The 20600-nt window shown below is 36.5% G+C and overlaps 1 protein-coding gene across 1 annotated transcript; it reads left to right on the forward strand.

The window, feature by feature from the left end:
• Window positions 1–17571: 17571 nt before the first annotated feature.
• Window positions 17572–20135, forward strand: LOC140803249 (protein NRT1/ PTR FAMILY 2.11-like). Its single transcript, XM_073159034.1, has 4 exons — window positions 17572–17806; window positions 17979–18196; window positions 18477–19036; window positions 19107–20135. The coding sequence occupies exons 1-4, from the start codon at window positions 17731–17733 to the stop codon at window positions 20005–20007; spliced, it is 1755 nt and encodes a 584-aa protein (XP_073015135.1). The 5' UTR covers window positions 17572–17730; the 3' UTR covers window positions 20008–20135.
• The last annotated feature ends 465 nt before the right edge of the window (window positions 20136–20600 follow it).

A 20600-nucleotide genomic window follows, 5' to 3' on the forward strand; every position in this document is an offset into this window, starting at 1 on the left:
CGATATCTGTATTTGAAAAAAGATATATTATTTTGAAAAGATTATTGTTTCAAATTAAGTTTTAAATAGGTCAGTTGAACAAGCTCTGAAAGTTACCTAGTTACACAATCAATCTATAAAATTTTGAAAGCCAACCGATCTTTTATGAAAAATCTCTCTACGAGCCAAATTGAAAAGCCAACATACATTGATAAGTTATTATCTGATCATTGTAGGGATCGAAATTTGTGCTTAAAATTTCCTTGTGAAATCTGTGTAATCGAGAGTAAGAAGTCTTATTGCTCAACTAATTTTAGATTGAAGTTTATTAAAATTTCACTTAGCCAGTTTTAGACCTACTGAAGTTGGTGATTTCAAATTACTTGAAATTATCAAAGTTTTTTAGTTCAATCCTTCTGCGAGGAATAAGGGGTGACGTAGGAGTATTGAATTTTCCGAACATCCAAAAACAACTTTGTGGCAATTTACTTCTCAATTTAACTTCCTTAAATACTATTCAGTAGAAACCAACTGGTTTTCTTAATAAGACATTAGTTCAAACAGTCTCAGTCAGTCTACTTTCGTACAGTTCATATTGATTGACTTACTAAGAACCCAACTGACAAAAATAAAATTTCAGTGTTGCTAACCCAACCAAAATAATTTGTTGAGATGAATTTATTCACCTCCTTATAAATTTATTATTGATTTTAACAAGTGATATCGGAGCTGGTTTATTCTTCTCATTCAGCAAAATCATAATGTTTTCTAAAAATATTTTGATGATTGGAGGATCAAGATGCATGCTTATCTAGCTGCACAAGATGATGATATGTAGTATGTCATCACAGACGGACCAACGAAGATGATGAAAGCAAACATTGCCATTTCCATTTCCGATGTTGCTCCTCAGATGATTGAGAAACCGAGAATGGAATGGATTAGTGATGACAAGAAAATAGAAAATTTGGACAATGTTGCAAATGACATACTATACAAGACATTGGACAAAAATACTTTCATCAAGATCAAAATGTTTCTCACTGCTAAAGATATCTGAGATAAACTGATGCAATTATGAGAAGAAAATTATCAAAAAAAAGAAAAGAAAAGAAAGCCAATTGTCTGTGGCAATCCAAAAGTTTGACAGTATCAAGATAAAGGTTGGAGAATCCATGTCGGACTTCAGTGAAAGAGTGAGCAGCGTTACTATTAAACTAACTACTCTTGGAAATGAATATGTCAATAGAGAAATAGTCTTGAAAGTTATGAGGGCACTTCAAAGAGAATGAGTTATCAAAATAATTTCTATGCGAAAATCAAAGGACCTTAACAAGATTGAACTTTAAGATCTGTTTGCAGATCTCAAAACATATGAATTCAAATTAGAAAAAATAACAGATGGTAAATCAACCAAATTGACAAAATCTCCGACTGCTGCAACTACTGAACAAAGTGCCGTGAAAGAGAAGTCAGCTGAGCAGTGATGCAATGTCACTGTCTGTAAATAAATTTGGGAAGTTCTTAAGGAAGAATCAGGGTAACTTTCAAAGCCCAAGCAGGCGCAATCATCACAAGAAAGAGTTTTCGCAATGAGGACAATGCGTGTTTCAACTGTCGGAAATTTGGTCATTTCATAGCCAACTATCCCAAGGCAAAAAAACATAACATGAGGTCATTTAGAAAGAAAAGAAATCAGAAGGTGCTTGTGGTTGAAGACAACAAAGCCAAGTGGGCTGACTCTGAGACCGACTCATCCGAGTCAGACCGCTCCACCGATGAAAGTTATGAAGAGGTGGTACCCTGCCTCATGGCTGATGCTGAACTCTAATAAACTTATGATGATGTATTTGACTTTAAATCAAATTATTTTACACGAGAAGATCTCATCACTGCCCTCAATGATATGGTAATATAGTACAAGAAACTTTCTCAATCATTTGAGAAAGTGAAAGCAAAGCAAACAAGCTTAACTGACAATGATGCTGAACCTAATTGAGAATAGTCAGGAGAAGTATTATATCTTAAGGTAGAAATTTCAAAGCTAAATACTGAGAATGCAAGAGTATTGAATGAGCATCAACAACTTATTTCTGAGAATAAAAAACTAGCCGAACTCATTAACATTTGGAATAAGTCATTAGTAGGTCTTGAGAAAATGCAAGAGTTGCAGAAGCACTCGGAGACAAAATTGGTCTCGGCTTTAGCAGCAATGATAGAATCCTATTGATTGTAGTACTCAATAAAAACTGAACATGTGCAAAGGAAATATATTCATTTTTCAAAGTCCAGTACATATATGAACATCAGAAGCCTGCAGATCAAGTTGAGAAACATGTCAAACTGATGAATAAAGGCAAAAAGTTTGGTATTCGGTATACACGAGAGAGTTCATTTGTCAATTTCAACTAGTTTGATTGCATTTACAGCCATGCAAGACACAAATCAAGAATTTCTAAGACCTATCGATACTGTTATGATTAAGCGCTTACCACTAGGCCAAATTCTATAATTGTTAGCCAAGACACAACTTTATTTCTTTATACTTATCTCAACGCAGAGTGCACCTATTTGGGTACTAATATGTCGGGTTTTTAGGTCCATGAGTTCGTGGAGGTGCCTGTCTATCAGCTGGTGCTGTCTTATATCACGTAGAGATTGGTCTTACCCTTTCCCTACTGTCGGCTCTGTCCCTAGCAGAGACAGTATTCTTCGTTAAGATCAGGTATCACTATTTTACAACCCACTTAGCCAACCAGATCAAGTGGCACAACGGCAACAGCTTGATGCATTATAACTTCCCAGGAGGTCACCCATCCCAGTACTATTCTTATTCATGCACGCTTAACCCAACATTCCCCCCAAGAAGTATAGAAATATGCTTCTCGGGAGACTTGAACCTACAACCTTGCTCTGATACCAATTGTTAGGATCAAACGCTTAGCACTAGGCCAAAAGCTATAGCTGTTAGCCAAGGTGCAATTGTATTTCCTCATACTTGTGGCAGCGCAGAGTGCACCTACTTATGTGCTAATGGGTTGGGATGTTAGACCCATGAGTCCGGGGAGGTGCGTGTCTATCTGCTGATGCTGTCTCATATCCCTTATAGATCAGTCTTACCCTTTCCTTACCGTCGACCCTGTCCCCAGCTGAGACATTATTACCCGTTAAGATCTGGTGCGTAACGTCAGTAACTTGACGCATGAGAACTTTTCAGGAGATTGCCCATATCAGTATTATTCTCATTCATGCACGCTTAACCCAGGAGATACATAAATACAAGCATGTTCAAAAGAGATACAAGAATACCAATGATGACAAAAAGTCTAAACAACATTTTGTTTCCAACACTTACATAGCATTACATACACACCAAGCATTGTACACACATGTTTCTGCACAACTCTTTTAGAACAAACAACGAAGTCAGCCTGTAAAACTGACCCAAATATGGGTTCTTAATGTACTAATCCTATTTGGACCCAAATATGATTGGGTACCGATTGATTCAATTTGCGAATGCAGAATAATGAACGAGAAGAACTTGAGAATTTATTTTGGTACCTACATAGTGAATGTTCTAGGAACATGATAGGTCAAGCCAAACTACAACCCGACTTAATCAAATGTGAAGGGCCCAATACCACCTTCAGAAACAACGTGTGGGGTTAAACGTGCATGAATGAGAGTAGTACTTGGATGGGTGATCTCATGGAAAGTTCTCATGCGTGAAGCTACTGACGTCGAGCCGCTTGATCGGGTTGGCTATGTGGGCCGTAAAAAAGCGACAGCAGATCTTAACGGGAAATATTGTCTCTGTTAGGGACATGGCCAACGATAGGGAAAATGTAAGACTGATCTCTAAGGGATATGAGACAACACTAGCAGATAGACACGCACCTCCTTGGATTCATGTGCCTAACAACCAGACCCATTAGCACCCAAATATGTGCACTTTGCGCTGCCACAAGTATAAAGAAATAAAGTTGCACCTTGGCTAACAACTATAGCTTTTGGCCTAGTGGTAAGCGCTTGATCCTAACAATTGGTATCAGAGTGAGATCATAGATTCAAGTATCCCAAGAAGCATATTCTTATACTTCTTGGGAGAGGGAATGTTGGGTTAAACGTGCATGCGTGAGAATAGTACTGGAATGAGCGACCTCCTGGAAATTTCTCACGCGTCAAGCTGATGACATTTCGCCGCTTGATATGGTTGGCTAAGTGGACTGTAAAAGAGAATCAGATCTTAATGGGTAATATTGTCTCTGCTGGGAACAAGGCCGATGATAGAGAAATGATATGACTGACCTATAAGGGATATGATATAGTACTAGCAGATAGACACGCATCTCCCTGGAATTATGGGCCTAATAGCCTGATCTATTAGACCCAAATAGGTGCACTCTGCGCTGCCACAAGGATAAGAAAATAAAGTTGTGCCTTAACGAATAACTATAGCTTTTCGTCTAGTGGTAAACGCTTGATCCTAACACAAAATCAAGGGTAAAACCATGGGTAAGGGTAATATTACCAATTGAATTGTAATAATCAATTTTTTTTTACTAGTTGAAAATTTGTGTTATAATTTGATTATAATCAGTTAATGATGTGATAATGGTTATTTATTTGAATTTCATAAGAACAAGTGTTTAATTAAGGATGCTAATAATTAAATATTGTTAATTGGAATAAAAAATTGTAACACTTACAAAATTTATTGGAATAATAATTATTTAGCCTCACAAACTTGTTTATCTGTTATTAGTAAGGATAAACAATGGCTATGAAATAAAAGTTTTAAACATCTCAATTTCATGTCCATTAATAATCTGTGTAAATTAAACCTATCTGATGGTTTACTTAGTATTGAATTTGCTAAAAATCATGTGGCCTCAACAAATCAGCTAGGTAAGCAGATTTGGTCAAGTTTTATGAATAATTGTAGCAAATTGACTAATATATGCTTAGAACTATTGCATATAGTATTGTTTGGGCTGATATCTATAATCAGTTTAGGAGAAATGAGATATACACTTGTGATTGTTGATTATTTTTTTAAATTCACTTTGGTGATATTTTTTAATGGTAAAACTCAAAATATTTTCTTAAGGATATTCAAAATTAGAAATCAACCTTAGTGATCAGAATCAGAAGTGATCGAGGTACTGAATTCACTAATAAACATTCAGATGAGTATTTATCATATCAAAGAATTTTGCATGAATACTCTACAGCAAAAACACCTCAACAGAATGAAGTTGCTGAAAGAAGGAACATGGCTCTAAAGGAAGCTGCATGGACAATGCTTGCTGATTCTGGTGTGTCACAAAGATTTTGGGTAGAAAAACAATCAACTCAGCATGTTACAGACAGAGCAGATCCATGATAAACAAAAAGGCTGGTAAAAAACCATATAAAATATGGAATGAGAATGACATTGAAGAAGAAATCAATGTAAGTAGAAGGATTCATCAGTCACCTAAATCGGAAATCTCATATCAATCGGCTATAAAAAAAGAATGAAGAGTATATGAACGAGACTGATCTAAACAAAGCTGACATAAACCAGACTGATGATATCCAAGCTGACGATACTCGAAGTGATGATAGTCAAACTATTGAAAACCTAGCTGAAGGGAACAAGACCAAATAGAACTTAACTGATCCTAATCTAATTAATACTGACAACAATCCACTTGGAACAAGCTAAAATTGGAGTAAGATTCATTCACTTTCACTAGCGGTTGGTAAACTCTTCTGCACATCTCATAAATAGACAACAAATGATTAATGAATCTTGCATGATGTCTTTATTTCCTAATTAGAACCTAAGAAAATCAATGGAACTTTATTATATAACAACTGGATTGAAGTTATACAGGATGAATTAAATCAATTTGACAGAAACAAGGTTTGGTACTTGGTACTGAGATAATCTCATCAGACAGTAATTGGAACCCGGTGGGTTTACATGAACAAACTAGATAAAAATGGTATTGTACTCAGATACAAATAGGGATGTAAATGAGCCGAACTGTTCGCGAGTTTTTCGGATCTCGGCTCGTTAAAAAGCTCGATCGGGCTCGTTCGTTAAGCTTATCGAGCCGAGCCCGAGCCTTATTTTGGGCTCGACAATTTTGTTTAGCCGAGCTTGAGATTAATGATGTTCGGCTCGTTAGCTCGTGAACATGTTCGATAATAGGTTCGTGAGCTCAAAATTGAGCTCGGCTCGTTATTCTGGCTCGTGAGCTCGAGCTCGAGCTCGGCTCGTTTAAGTGGTTCATGGGAGTTGCTGGTATAAAAAAAAGGGGATATCAGCGACGGTTTAGTATAAACCGTCGCTATATAGCGACGGTTTTAATTAAAACCGTCGCATAATAAATTAAGCGACGGTTTATTAAAACCCGTCACTATTATAGCGACGGTTTACATAAAACCGTCGCTATAATAGCGACTGTTATGAATAAACCGTCGTCGATTAATATCAGCGACGGTTTTAGCAAACCGTCGCTCATAGCAACGGTTTTGGGGTTTAGGGTTTTAGCAAACTGTCTATAAATTGTCGCGTTTAGAGTCGTTTGTAACATTTGCACTTAGTCATCTTGAGTGTTTATTAAATGGATATATCCGTTGTCCTTACAATCGAAAAAAATGTCAGAACAAACCATATTTAGACGAAATTACAAACCATTTGTGTTTTCTAATACAAAGTACAAAATTGTGGATGTCAATCGAAAAAAAAATCTTGGATACTACGAACCATTTGTGTTTCCTACGCAAGCCTCGCAAGTTGTGTATTTGACTTATCCAACAACGAAGAGAGCAGAATCAGATTGGATGCATGTGAGTACTCTACGTAGGCGAGCTTATGTCACTGATGTTGAGCCAAATACTGAGCATAATCAAATTGATGCGAACGATGCATTTCAAAACAATGAAAGTGGACCTCATGACATCTCAACTCAATTTCTTTTATCGTCTCAAAATCTAGTCGATGTTAATGTTATGTACGACAACGAAATTGATTTGAACTGAAAGTGAAATAGAAGAGGTTCAATATTCGAGCGACGATGTTCGTGACATTTATTGAATTGTACTTTGGAAAAAATATATATTTCATTAATTATAAATGTAATGTTTTACAATTATTGAATTTATTTTAGCGAGCACGACATGGCAGAGATCTAACGTCATGGGAGCTATACGTTCACACATATCGACATGCAGATGGATCTTTCGTTGACACGCGATTCGCCTGCTCCACGTAAGTTTATTAAATTTCGTTATTCTCATCAACGTTACATTGAGAAAATTCAATTTGATTCATTTTAAATCAACATCACAGGAGGAGATGTAGCGCTACATGGCTGATTCATTTTGTATGAAACACTTGTATTATTATTTGCAGATTAATAATATGATTACATTTCTCAAATTTTGTTAATTTTTTTTTTCGATTATACAGCACAATATATTTTTATTTCAGATTTAAATAATTATAACATTTTTTTAAAAAAAACATTTAGCGGCGGTTTTTTGTTCAAACCGTCGCGACATTAGCGACAGGTCTAAAATAACCGTCGCTTTTTGGCGACGATGTCTGTAACTAGCGCTATTTGCGACAGTTGTAGAAAAACGTCGCCGATCAGATCGGTGACGGTTATTCATAACCGTCGCTGTTGGCGACGGTTTAAGAAAAACGTCGCCGATCCAGATCGGCGACGTTTTTGTAAATACCCGTCGCTATTAGCGACGTTTGTGTCAATACTCGTTGCTATTAGCGACGCTTTTAATCAAAACCTGTCGCTATTAGCGAACCCGAGCCTGGCTCATTAAACAAAATAAACGAGCCATTAACGAGCCGAGCTCGAGCTTCATAAATTCCGAACGAGCCGAGCCCGAGCTTCAAACCCGAGGCTCGTAACGAGCTCGAGCCGAGCCTGAGCCGAGAAAATAATGAAACGAGCCGAGCCCGAGCCAGCTACTGCTCGGCTCGGCTCGGCTCATTTACATCCCTAGATACAAATCAAGACTGGTCGCACAACATTTCATACAAGAAGATGGAATTGATTTTGATGAGTCCTTTGCACTGTTAAAGAGATTATAAGCTATTCAAATTTTTCTTGCTTATACTGCTTATAAAAACTTTAAAGTGTTTCAGATGGATGTGAAAAATGCCTTCCTAAATGGACTATTCCATGAATGAGTATATGTGGAACAACCTTTGGGTTTTGTTAATCATATTTTTCCCAATCATGTGTTTAAATTAAACAAAGCCTTGTATGGATTAAAACAAGCATCACATTCTTTGTATGACACTCTTTCACAATTTTTATTTGATCATGATTTTACAATAGGCTCAGCGGATAAAAATTTATTAAAAATGAATTTAAATCCATTAACTCAAAGTTCTGCGATAAATTTGCTATTATGATGTAGGATAAGTTCTAGATGAGCATGATGGGTGAACTGAATTTATTTCTCGTACTTCAAGTTAAGCAGTTGGATACTAGAATCTTTGTCAGTAAGACAAAGTACACCAAAGAATTAATTAAGAAATTCGGAATGAAATCTTTCTCAGCAGCAGCAACCCCCATGAGCTTATCACTTAAGCTTGATAAAGATGAATGAGAAATATAAATTGAAGTAACATTGTATCGAGGTTTTATAGACTCTTTGTGGTACCTAACTGCAGTCAACCTGATATCATGTTTGTAGTTTGTATGTGTGCACGTTTTAAATCTGGTCCAAAACAATATCATTACCCAGCTGCAAAAAAATTCTTAAATTTCTTAAAGTAACTCAAAATGTTGGATTATGATATGCTAAAAACTCATTGTTCAATCTAGTTAGATATTCTGATGCGGACTATGTAGTATGTAAGCTTGATACGAAAGGTACAAGCAGATCATGTTAGTTTCTCGGAGATCGACTTTTTTTTGGTTCAGTAAAAAGAAAACATCAATTGCTACTTTTACTGTAGAAGCTGAATACCTAGTTGCTGAAAGCTGCTGTGCTCAAATGCTATGGATTCAACAACTGAAAGTCGATGAAATTGAATCCAAAGAATCACAAGTGCGATAGCAATTACACACAATTCAGTTTTGCACTCTCGGATTAAGCATATTGGCATTATTCATTATTTCATTCGAGATCATGTATTGAGGAATGACATTAGATTAGAATACGTCTCAAATGAACAACAATCAGCGAATATTTTTTATCAAACCTCTTAGAGAATAAGTTTTTTTTTATTTCATAAATATTTTAAGACTTATTGATATATCATGAATTCATGATTTTATTGGGGATACCGAATAATGAAGTTCTACCAATAAGACAGTTGTCAGTCAAAATTTAATTATTAAACTAAATAGTTAGCCTCACGACGTAATTAATAGCAATAGTCTATGTCTGGTTAATATTAACATTTATTAGTGAATTTAATGATCTATTTAAATTTATTTTATTATTCATTAAGGGAGACTCAATTAATATTGTTGTAGTTAAAATTCGTATACTGGCTGCAGCATGAGACGTGTCTTGTCTATTACCAGGTCAAAAGTTGCACATGTTAAATCAATGTCCCTAAATTTTTCAGTTTATCTTTCCATCTTCTTACTCGAAGCATATTTGCTCTCAAACTTTTTTCTCTCTTTCACTTCAAAAATTGTCTAATTTTTATCTCTAAGATCTTATTTCAAAAATGGTCGCTCCAGCAACTCCTCTTACATCATGAATGCTCTCACAATCGATTTCGAGTTAATTTATTCAGTGGAAGATGTTGTTGTCTAACAAATCTTCAAGGTTGTTGAGTCATTTGGACTCAAAATTTTTCTCAGTTCATCCTTGGACATCTACGTGGATGAGTTGAAAAGTTTCTATACAAGAGAGATAGTCACTTAAGATGGAAATATAATGATGCCTCTAGGAGGGGACAGTCAGTTGATCGAGCAATATTATTTTCTACCATGATTCAATTTCCCAATGAAGGATTAACTGACTTTTCTAAAGTGCCTCAGTAAGCATTTGAGGACATGAAACTGAAGTTCTTTGCAGTCCTATCAAGAGGTTTGTGAAGAATAAGGAGATGAATTTGGAGTATCGAATTCTGGCTGATATGATGGCCAAGTAAATTCTGGCAAATGCATGCTCATTTGATGTATACACTACATAAAATTTTTTGGTGATGACAACCATTGCCACAAGACTCAAAATTAATCAGTCAGTTATTTTGTTCTAGATTTTGAAGGAAATTATTCAAAATAAGAACAATCAATCAGATTCTCCATCCCCTTGAGAAGATTGTTTGAAAACTCATGAGCCTTGCTGAGCAACTCCGTAACTGTGCACAAGTTCACGGCTCTCACTGAACTAAATATATTCTCTCTCGGGGCTAAAGACAGAAATTGCATATCTACTGCGAGGATGATGGTAATCAAGAAGGAAATTGGAGATGAACTGTCTACTATAAATAAACTACAAGCAAAGAAGGGAAGAAAGAAAACTGGATCCAAGCCCAAGAGGAATCTGCTTCTGCAATCTAGAAACTCTGAGGTAGCAATTCTTTTTCCACATTCGAAAAAGTCTAGAACAAGAAACACCAGACACGTGCCTACACCAATCAAAGCATTTCTTATCTCTTAGCTGCAAGCGGTCAAGGTCACTAAAGACAAGGGCTATTGAAGAGCCAACAGAAAAACTGAAACTGTTAGCTTTAACAACTCCAACCAGAAAAATCAGTATGCCAACAGCTCTCGCTCCTTCAAGACCAACAAAAGAAGTAATCATTAGAGACCCATCCATTCACTAGGTCAGAATTGGTTTAAACCTTCTCCTCAGCCTTAGGAAAAGTAAAAGAGAAGTTAACTGAAGTTCAAGTCTCGTAATCATTATCACCAGTACATACACAAATAGATCTACAAACGGATAAGGTTAATGAATTTGCTAAAAAAAATATCAAATTTTTGATGAATGAATGAAATTCAGCACAGTCACCTTCGCTAAAAAGTTGAAGAAGAATGATGTACTGAACAAATACATAGCACTGGAGAAGGTTGTGCTACAACAAGTCAAAACTATGGTTATAACTGAAGATCTTTAACGTCGAGCTTATCTTTTGGATTTTTTAAAGATTCAAAAGCTGATAACAATGTATGCTTAACATATATAAAAATATGATCCTTTATACCCAACCACATTTGATGATATAGCAGTGATAAATCAACTGAATATGAATCTAATTTCTCTACATATGAAGGTCAAATTCTGGGAAAATGATCACAAACTATTTGAGCTAGTAGACTCCAAAGAACATAAAGTGACTGGATCATCATCTCAGTATGTCTCTAAGCACTCAACTGAATCTGATTCCAAGGAAGCCAAACTGCTTACTCAGCCATATCTTGTCACTTCTCTTCCTCTGAGGCAAATTACTCTTGCAAATGTTGAAGAAGTACAACAACAAAATGATGTTGAAGATGACATCCTACCGAGAGATCGAATTTCTCTCCACATCTCTTTTGCCTAAGAAGACTTATGCAATTGTATTTAATGCTGAAGTAATCCTACCTGAGGATGTACTTATGATTGAATATGATGAAGCTGTATTTGTTAGATGAATCATACAAAAAGTATTTGAAATGGATATGACTAAACTAGACATAAACTGAAAAAAAAATTAGTCTGACTGTAGAAGAAAAGATTGAGGTACCTATCAAAAAAATTAAATCAGGAGTCCTAGTGATCGAACAATAGTTGCTGCATCCAAAGAACTTCCAAGAATGGAGTCTATCTCTTCTGATTTGGCCTTAGCTGATGGAACTCTAGATCACATTATCTCAAGTCTCATTCTCATCTTTTCCTCTATCACAGTTCTTAAAATGAGAAATCTTAATAGCGAGGAAGCTTTGGAATTATTAAAAGATAAAATTCTCTAAGAAGTTTCGGATCTATCCAGGGGCATGATCGACATATTTAATCGATTGGAGTAAATTAAAAAGACTTAAGCAGCTACTGCTACTCATTTTTTGTAGGCAAATTCAAGCCAATAACTTTCAAATATGCACCAAGATAGAATAAGTTTAAGAAAAATTTAATGAAAATATTAACGACGTCAATTCTCAGTTAGCTTTGGTTCTTGCCTACCTCAAGCCATCTTCTGGTGTCGACAAATGTAATGCCCAAGAATTTGATTAACGTAATCTGAAATGATTAACGTAATCTGAGATGATTTATTGATGATGAACGGATGTGAGTATATTTGGACCACTCCTGGACCAAATTGGTTAACACATATGAGTTATGTGATTTTCGGGCAGAATGTCTGGCGCCCGAGCGGTGGTTCTTGACCGCTCGAGCGCCAATGTTAAATCAAAGATGTTTCGGGTAGAAAGCTTGGCGCCCGGGCGGTAGTTTTTGACCGCCCGAGCGCCGTCGGGTAATGCAGGGAGGCAGAGCGCTCCGCGCCCGGGCGGCAGATTTTTACCGCCCGAGCGCCGAGCGAGCGCCCGAGCGGGAATTTCTTACCGCCCGAGCGCGATGCGTGTCGCGTGAAGGATGTGCCATTTGCCTTATTGCATTTACGAGATATATATATATATATATATCATGAATTCTTTCATAATTCATAAGAAGGAAACGAAAGGAAATCGAGAAAAAGGTTTCTAAAATAGGGTTGAAAATCCTTACGCCTTTTGTGAGAAATCCGTCCGTCCGATTTTGAATCCGACTGCGGTACTGAGTTCCTATCAACGTAGGCTACAACTTGACGTAAGTTTTGCTACGTTTTGATATGTTCTGAAATTATGGTATTGTCAGAATCTGATATGATTCATATATGATGTTCTTGGTATGTTAGACATCGTATAATTGAAACCGTACTGAGGAACATATACCATATGAAATTGTTATGAATTTTGGAGTTGAATTGATATCAGAATTGAGTTGTTATTGATTTTGAGATGTGGAATTAATATCTGACTGATATAATATGGCTGGATATATTGAGATTATGCCGTTATGTTGTTGAAACAGAATTTGATTAAATTCTGATTATATCCAGTATTGATTGAGTGATGTATTGATACCGTACCCTCAATATTGTCGTTGTCAGACTGAGTATTGACAGGCTTGGGGTTCGAGACTTTGACAGAGTCAGAATATCAGAAAGATATAAATTAATGTTGAGTTGGGATTGCACAACTCGAGGAAGGTTTGACTCGAGTTTCCCTAAATCACATACTTAGTTTATTACATTGATTCTTGTAATTGATGAGATTGATGTTTGTTGTCTATTGATTTATAGCCATTGCATATAATGACTGCTGATTCGCTAGTCATCGATTGATTTACTTGGATACTGAATGCATGTATTGATTACTGAGTCGTTGAGTCATAGGCTGATTCGCCTAGTCACCGGCTGATTCGTCTGGTTATTGACTGATTCGTCTACACTTAAGCTGATTCGCTTAACTATCGACTGATTCGTCTGGTTATTGACTGAGTCGTCTAAACTTAAGCTGATTCGCTTAATTACAGGCTGATTCGTCTGTTTATAGGCTGATTCGCCTAACTCTTGACTGATTCGTCAATTCTACGGCTGATTCGCCCAGACACTGATATCTGAATTATATCGATGCCGTTTAGGGATTGATTCATTCCTATCGACTGAGATTCGATATAATTACCTATATCCATACATCGGGATCCCTAGGTTAGAGTTGAGTCGAGTCTGAGACGACGCGTTAGTGGAGTCGAGTCTGAGACGACGCGTCGGTTGAGTTTAGTCTGATATGAAATGTTGATTTACATTGTTTATATCATTCATGATTATTGAATGCTTGATATTGATTTATGTTTCTGATTTGATACAGGTTAAGAATATTTCTTATATATGCTTTTGTATATGCTTTTATATGATTGCATGTATACATTGTTTATACTGGGATATTTATATCTCACCGGAGTTATCCGGCTGTTGTCTTGTTTTGTATGTGTGCATGACAACTGGTGGGGCTGGATCAGGGTCAAGAAGAGGATGAGAGAAGATTAGATAGCGTGGAGATCCGGGCTTCGAAGCAACATAGGATTCAGCACTGAGATGTAGTTGAACCTAGTGGAATTCTTGTAGATAACACAAGACTTGTATGTTTATGTTTAATATGTAATTTGAGTAAATTACATTACGTTTCCGCTTTGTATTTTAAAAAAAAATTTTAGACCCTATTTTATAATTGATTAATTAGTCCCAATGATGATTAAGAACTTGATTAGCGTCCGGGTCCCCACAACAAAAAAGGTAAAATAAGAAGTCAACTAGCTCCAGTCAGCCTAAATCTACTTATGTGTAAAATAAGCCTACTAATATGTACTCCAGTCAGTTTAGAAGATACTTCATGAAGAACAATGTTTGTGTATAGTCAGTCAAATAGCTCAATTGTATATACGGTTGAAAATAATGAATTCAACATTGACATAATTTTGTCAAACACCAAAAAATAGAAGTTGTTGGTGAAAGGGGATCGGTTACGGTGACCGGAAGCGCAACGGAAGTTTAAAAATCGAATTTTTGCATGTAATTTTCGGCCACCTCAATATTTTGTGCAACAAATACAATAAAACACAAAATGACATTCATAGTGTGTTTAGAATTTTACCTATCAATCTCAAGAGATTGATTATGGCACCAACCAAGTTGTAAACAACTTGGCTCTTGAAATGGATGACAATCTACAAGCTTCCTCCTTACTCCAAAATTAGGCCCACCACCAACTAGGTAGATCCCCTCAAATTTTGCACTAGAAAAATAGGAGGATTTTTCAAAGAGAAGTATTTTCATTCATCAACACTTGAAGAAGAAAAATGAGAGAAAAACTTGGAGAGAATTGAGGGGAGAGTTTCGGCCCTTGTGGATGCAAGAATGGGGAAGGGAGACATGTCTTGGTAGTGGAAAAAGTAGAAAGCACTTTTTGCATGCCATGCCTTGAAAACTCAAAAAGTAGTCTCCCAACCTTTCACCTCCCATGCATGCATATTATATGGTTTTTAACAAATTAAAAACCATGGACTAAATTTAATTATCTCAAACATATTTGTGACTAATTAAACATTACTTGAATTTACTCAAGTCCCACCAGTTAAATAATTATTTAAATTGAGCTCTACAAGACTCAATATGATTTAATTAATTCAACACTTGAATTAATTTAATTATTTGGACTCTACTAGGTCCACTGGTGTTTAATTAATTCAACACTTGAATTAATTTAATTTAGTCCATGATAATGTTTATGAAAATCACAATTTTCAAATACATTATTCACTTGGCCAAATTTTAATTTAGGAACACTTCCATAAATTAAAATTTACATTTCTCTCATAGAAGTCATACTTCTATTTTTTCTTTACACTTATAAACTCATTTATAAGTCGTTCAACACATTGAACTAGTTTCTCCTTTATAGAAGTCATACTTCTAATTTTCCTTGCGCTTATAAACTCCTTTATAAGCCGTTCAACACATTGAACTATTTTTACTTCTCAACGGGATCTAGAAAGCTAGTACTTGTGTGGCCCTCAATGGTTCATTGATACAACTAGCCATGGGTTCACATCTCCATGTGATTCGGACTAAACATGTCCTTATATGAGCATACCCCAATTGCTCAATTCTTACTTATCAACACCTTGATAACAAGAATGTCAGAACTCGAGTCTGATAGTACCCATCCAATCATGTTAAACGCCTAGCAGCATCGCTTATATGATTCCCTAGGTATCAAATGATAGTGCCTGCAAGAACCATTCTATTTTGGTTAGCGTACAGTACGGTCCCTTCAACTCATATATCCCGACTGATTCGACAACCATTGGTTTATCGAGAGTTGTCAATGAATCGATACTATGTGTCATGTCGTAGTTGCATCGATGGTGTAATCTATGAAACCTCTTTCATAATTACCACCATACTCTGGCCAGAGATTTCAACCTACATACACATGATAACACATAGGATATCCATACCCGAAGGTAAGCGGTGAATCCCCGACTACAATGCATCGACTCCTATATGTTTCGACATGACACCCAACCTTGCCACCTGATGACCCTATAAGAGTCGGTAAACAAGTCAAAGTGAAACGCTAGCACATAGAGTCTCAATGTTGTCCCGGGTCATAAGGACTAATGGTGTACAACCATAAACTAGGACGTTTCCACTCGATAAGTGAGAACCACTTGGAAAGTCCTTTAATAGAGGGTTGTTCAGTGCACTCTACCAAGAGCACCTATCTGCATGCGCGGACATCACAATGTCCCCTACCAATGAAACATGGTACTCACATCGCAGATAATAGTCTCTAACTCGAGCGGCCTATATCCTTCTTAGTGGCGGCTGAATCGACTAGGAACCGTTTAGAATATACAGTATTACAAATATGAGTTTCATGATACTCATCATATGAGCATCTCATATTCTTTCTACTATTTGTATATTCAAGGGCTTTATCTATGCAACTAGCATGGGTATACAGATAAAGATGTGCCAAAATAATAATATCAAATATTACTAAAATAAAGATTGCTTATACATAGAGTTTCATTGTGAACACTCGGCCAACACTTGGCTCGACGGGCACCTACTCTAACAGTTGGAACATTTTATATTTTGGTGATTTAACAAGAGTGTTGATCTAACGGATAATTACATAGCCTAATCTAACTGAATCAAAGAAGTAAAACTGAATATTCGCGACAAGAAATTTTCTAAGGAGTCTAACTGATTTTAGAGCCAGTATTATAAAACATAAGATGGATATGGATAGCCACACTGATTCGATATTAATTGATGAAACTTAACTAAAAGTCTATCTAATTCGATAAGTCAGTGAAATTCCAAACATTCCTTGAAGAATCGGTATAATAATTGATAAAGGATCAGATCCCAGCTGAAATAATGGATAAAAGTTTTCGTACCAACAACCACTGAATCTTAATAGAATGTCGGGTTCTTGCGCACTACCATGACATGTTAGAAAGGAAAATGACATGAGAAAACGACATTTGTACTTGGAAATATATATATTAATTTGAAAAAATTACCGTTGCAGATTAGGCTATAAATATATCGGTTAAACAAGCTCTGATGGTTACATAATTACACAATAAATTACTGAAATTTTGAAAGCCAACTGATCTTCTATGAAAAAGCTCTCTTCGAGCCAAATTGAAAAGCCAACACATATTGATAAGTTATTATCTGATCATTGTATGGATCAAATTTTTTTCTATGAATTTCTTTGTAAAATCTGTGTAATTGAGAGTTAGAAGTCTTACTACTCATATCGTTTTAGATTGAAGCTTATTAAGAATTTCAGTTAGGCATTGTTAAGTTCTCCTGAAGTTTGTGATTTCAAATTACTTGTAATTACTAAAGTCTTTTAGTGCAATCGGTTCGTGAGGAAGAAGGGATGACACATAAGTATTGAAGTCTTCGAACTTCCAGAAACAATTTTTTGCCTATTTACTTCTTCTTCGTGAGGAAGAAGGGATGACACATAAATATTATCGTAGTTGACTTGAGAGTATATTATTTTCTTTATATAAGTGCTTGACATCCCTTGCCACCAACATGCAAATTCAAGGAGCATAACTCCCTTGGGAAAAAAAGTTCTTCTGCTAAAAAGGGGAAGCTCCCATCTCCAAATATATCTTCTTCTTCTTCTTGTTTTCCCTTCTTGCAAGGTGAAAATGGAGAAAAATGAGATTTCCTCCACCGAAAAAGAGCCAAATTATAGAGGGGTCAAAGCTATGCCTTTTGTTATAGGTAATATGTATGTTATGACTTTTTTGCTTGATGTGTACAATTTTTAGTTTCATTTGTGCTCAATTCTCAAGTTTCTTGGAGTTTGACTTGGATTTTCTTTAGTTTCGTTTGTCATGAATACTCGAGTTTCTTGGAGTTTTTTGACAGAGATTTTCTTGGCTGATTTTTGCAGGAAATGAAACATTTGAGAAGCTTGGTACAATCGGGACTTCTTCTAATCTTTTAGTGTACTTGACGACTGTGTTTCATATGAATTCAATCACAGCAACGAATGTGGTCAATATCTTCAATGGAACTTGCAATTTCGGAACATTGGCCGGAGCATTCCTCTGTGATACTTATCTTGGCAGATACAAGACGCTTGGCATCGCTTCAGTCTCCTCTTTTCTGGTATTTATCAGAAACTAGAATTTGGTTGGAGTTTGACGAGTCAAATAACTAGTAGATGATTCGAACAACTATCGAGTTCGAGTTGAGTTTGAGTAACCCGAGTTCAATCTTGAATCGAATTGGGGCGTCGTTTATGCCTCAAGATGATGTTGAAACTTTGGTGTTAAAAAGTAAAACTAATCCAAATAGACTGTCAAAAAGTGAATGTTTTTATGTGATCAAAGGTTGAAAGTTTGCATTAATGAAGACTAGAAAATTTGATGAAATTTACTGGTTGCAGGGTATGCTGATGCTAACCTTAACAGCAGCATTTACGAACCTTCATCCCGCGGAATGTACGACGCAACTGAACCTTAAATGCATCGGAGCTTCTTCGGGGCAGCTCGTTTTTCTGTTCACCGCATTCCTGCTCCTGGTCATCGGCGCCAGCGGGATTCGGCCCTGCAATCTCGCCTTTGGGGCGGACCAGTTCAATCCCAACACGGATTCCGGCCGAAGGGGGATCAATAGTTTCTTCAACTGGTACTATTTCACCTTCACTTTCGCCATGATGTTGTCCCTCACGGTGATCGTTTACGTGCAATCGAATATGAGTTGGGCGATCGGGTTGGGGATTCCCGCGTTTATGATGTTCCTGTCGTGCTTTTTCTTCTTCGTGGGGACGAGGATTTATGTGAAAGTGCTGCCGGAAGGTAGCCCGTTTACGAGCCTCGTGCAGACGCTTGTGGTTGCTTTTAAGAAGAGGAAGCTGGAGCTGCCGGAGCGACCATGGTGTTCTTTGTTTAATCATGTTGATCCCTGCTCCATGAATTCTAAGCTTAAGTATACAGATGAATTGAGGTAAAATAAATTTGTGGGCCTTTTCAAGTTTAGATCTTTTGGTTAATGTGCTTAGAAAAACTGTGTTCAGGTTTTTGAACAAAGCAGCAATTATAACTCCGGATGACACAAACAATCCCGATGGATCCGTAGGCAATCCCTGGAAACTCCGCAGCGTGCAGCAAGTCGAAGAAATTAAATGCGTGATTCGAGTGATTCCCATCTGGTTAGCCGGCATGATATACTATATTATCCTAGCCTTGATGCAAACCTACCCAGTCTTCCAGTCCCTGCAATCCGATAGGCGTTTAAGCACCGGAAAGTTCAAGATCCCGGCAGCCTCATATAATGTCTTCACCATGCTAACTGTCACTCTATGGATCCCGATATACGACAGAATCATAGTCCCCTTTCTTCGAAGAATCACAGGGAAAGAAGAAGGCATCACAATGCTGCAAAGAATCGGATTCGGACTACTTCTGGGAGTACTAACAATGGTTATATCAGGTCTGGTGGAGGATCACAGACGGACATTGGCTGTCACTCGTCCCACATTAGGTGCTCTTGCACAGAAGGGCGTGGTCTCGTCTATGTCGGGTTACTGGCTCGTCCCTCAGCTGGTGCTGGCAGGGATATCCGAGGCGTTTGCCGTGATCGGGGAAATCGAGTTCTTTTACAAGCAGTTCCCTGAGAACATGCGGAGTTTCGCTGCCGGGTTCTTGTTTAGTGGTTTCGCGATATCGAGTTATATCACGAGCTTCTTGATTTCTGTGGTTCATAAGGTGACAAGGGTTGGGGGAAATAGGAATTGGCTGGCGGAGGATTTGAATGAGGGGAGATTGGATTATTTTTACTACATGGTTGCTGGTATACAAGTGGTGAATATGGGGTATTTCTTGATTTGTGCCAAGTGGTATAAGTATAAGAGGGTTGAGAGTAATGATAATGATTTGGCCATGGAGAAGATTGATCATAAAAAACATGTTGTTTAGATCACAATTTTTAAGTTGTTTTAGCTTACACAAGTTGCAATTAATCTATATAGATATATTAAGCAAATATATCTTCTTTTCTTGTCTCCTGGTCTTATAATTAATTATATTATTTCAATTTCACATTATATATGTGTATATATATGCAGTAAATATCGTAAAAATAAAACATGATAAATTAAGGAGAGAACATTCTATCTGAAACAAAAGAACAAATTGGTGTATATTATATTATATTCTGATCATAGTAATATTATATATTATGCATAAAAATACACGAGATGTTAAATGTCGTGCCTAGTACATGATAAATTATACCACATCCAATGAATTGAGATTATTTTATAAACCAACCTTCACATTTGTTAGGATTCGAAATGTCAGGTTAAATGCATTTAATGTACTTTCCCTAATGAGTAATTCTCCATATTCTTATTTTTTGACAGGAAACGCTTGTGATAGTAAGGTTTTTGTTACAAGATTTTTTAATCAAGACATAAATTTTCATGTTAATATATGGCATAAGAGTGGGAAAGAAAAACAAATTGAGCAATAGTATGTGCAATTATATTTTGTCCATTTACGCATGTGAA

This window comes from Primulina eburnea, chromosome 10 (assembly GCF_022965805.1).
Source record: "Primulina eburnea isolate SZY01 chromosome 10, ASM2296580v1, whole genome shotgun sequence".
NCBI classification, from domain to species: domain Eukaryota; kingdom Viridiplantae; phylum Streptophyta; class Magnoliopsida; order Lamiales; family Gesneriaceae; genus Primulina; species Primulina eburnea.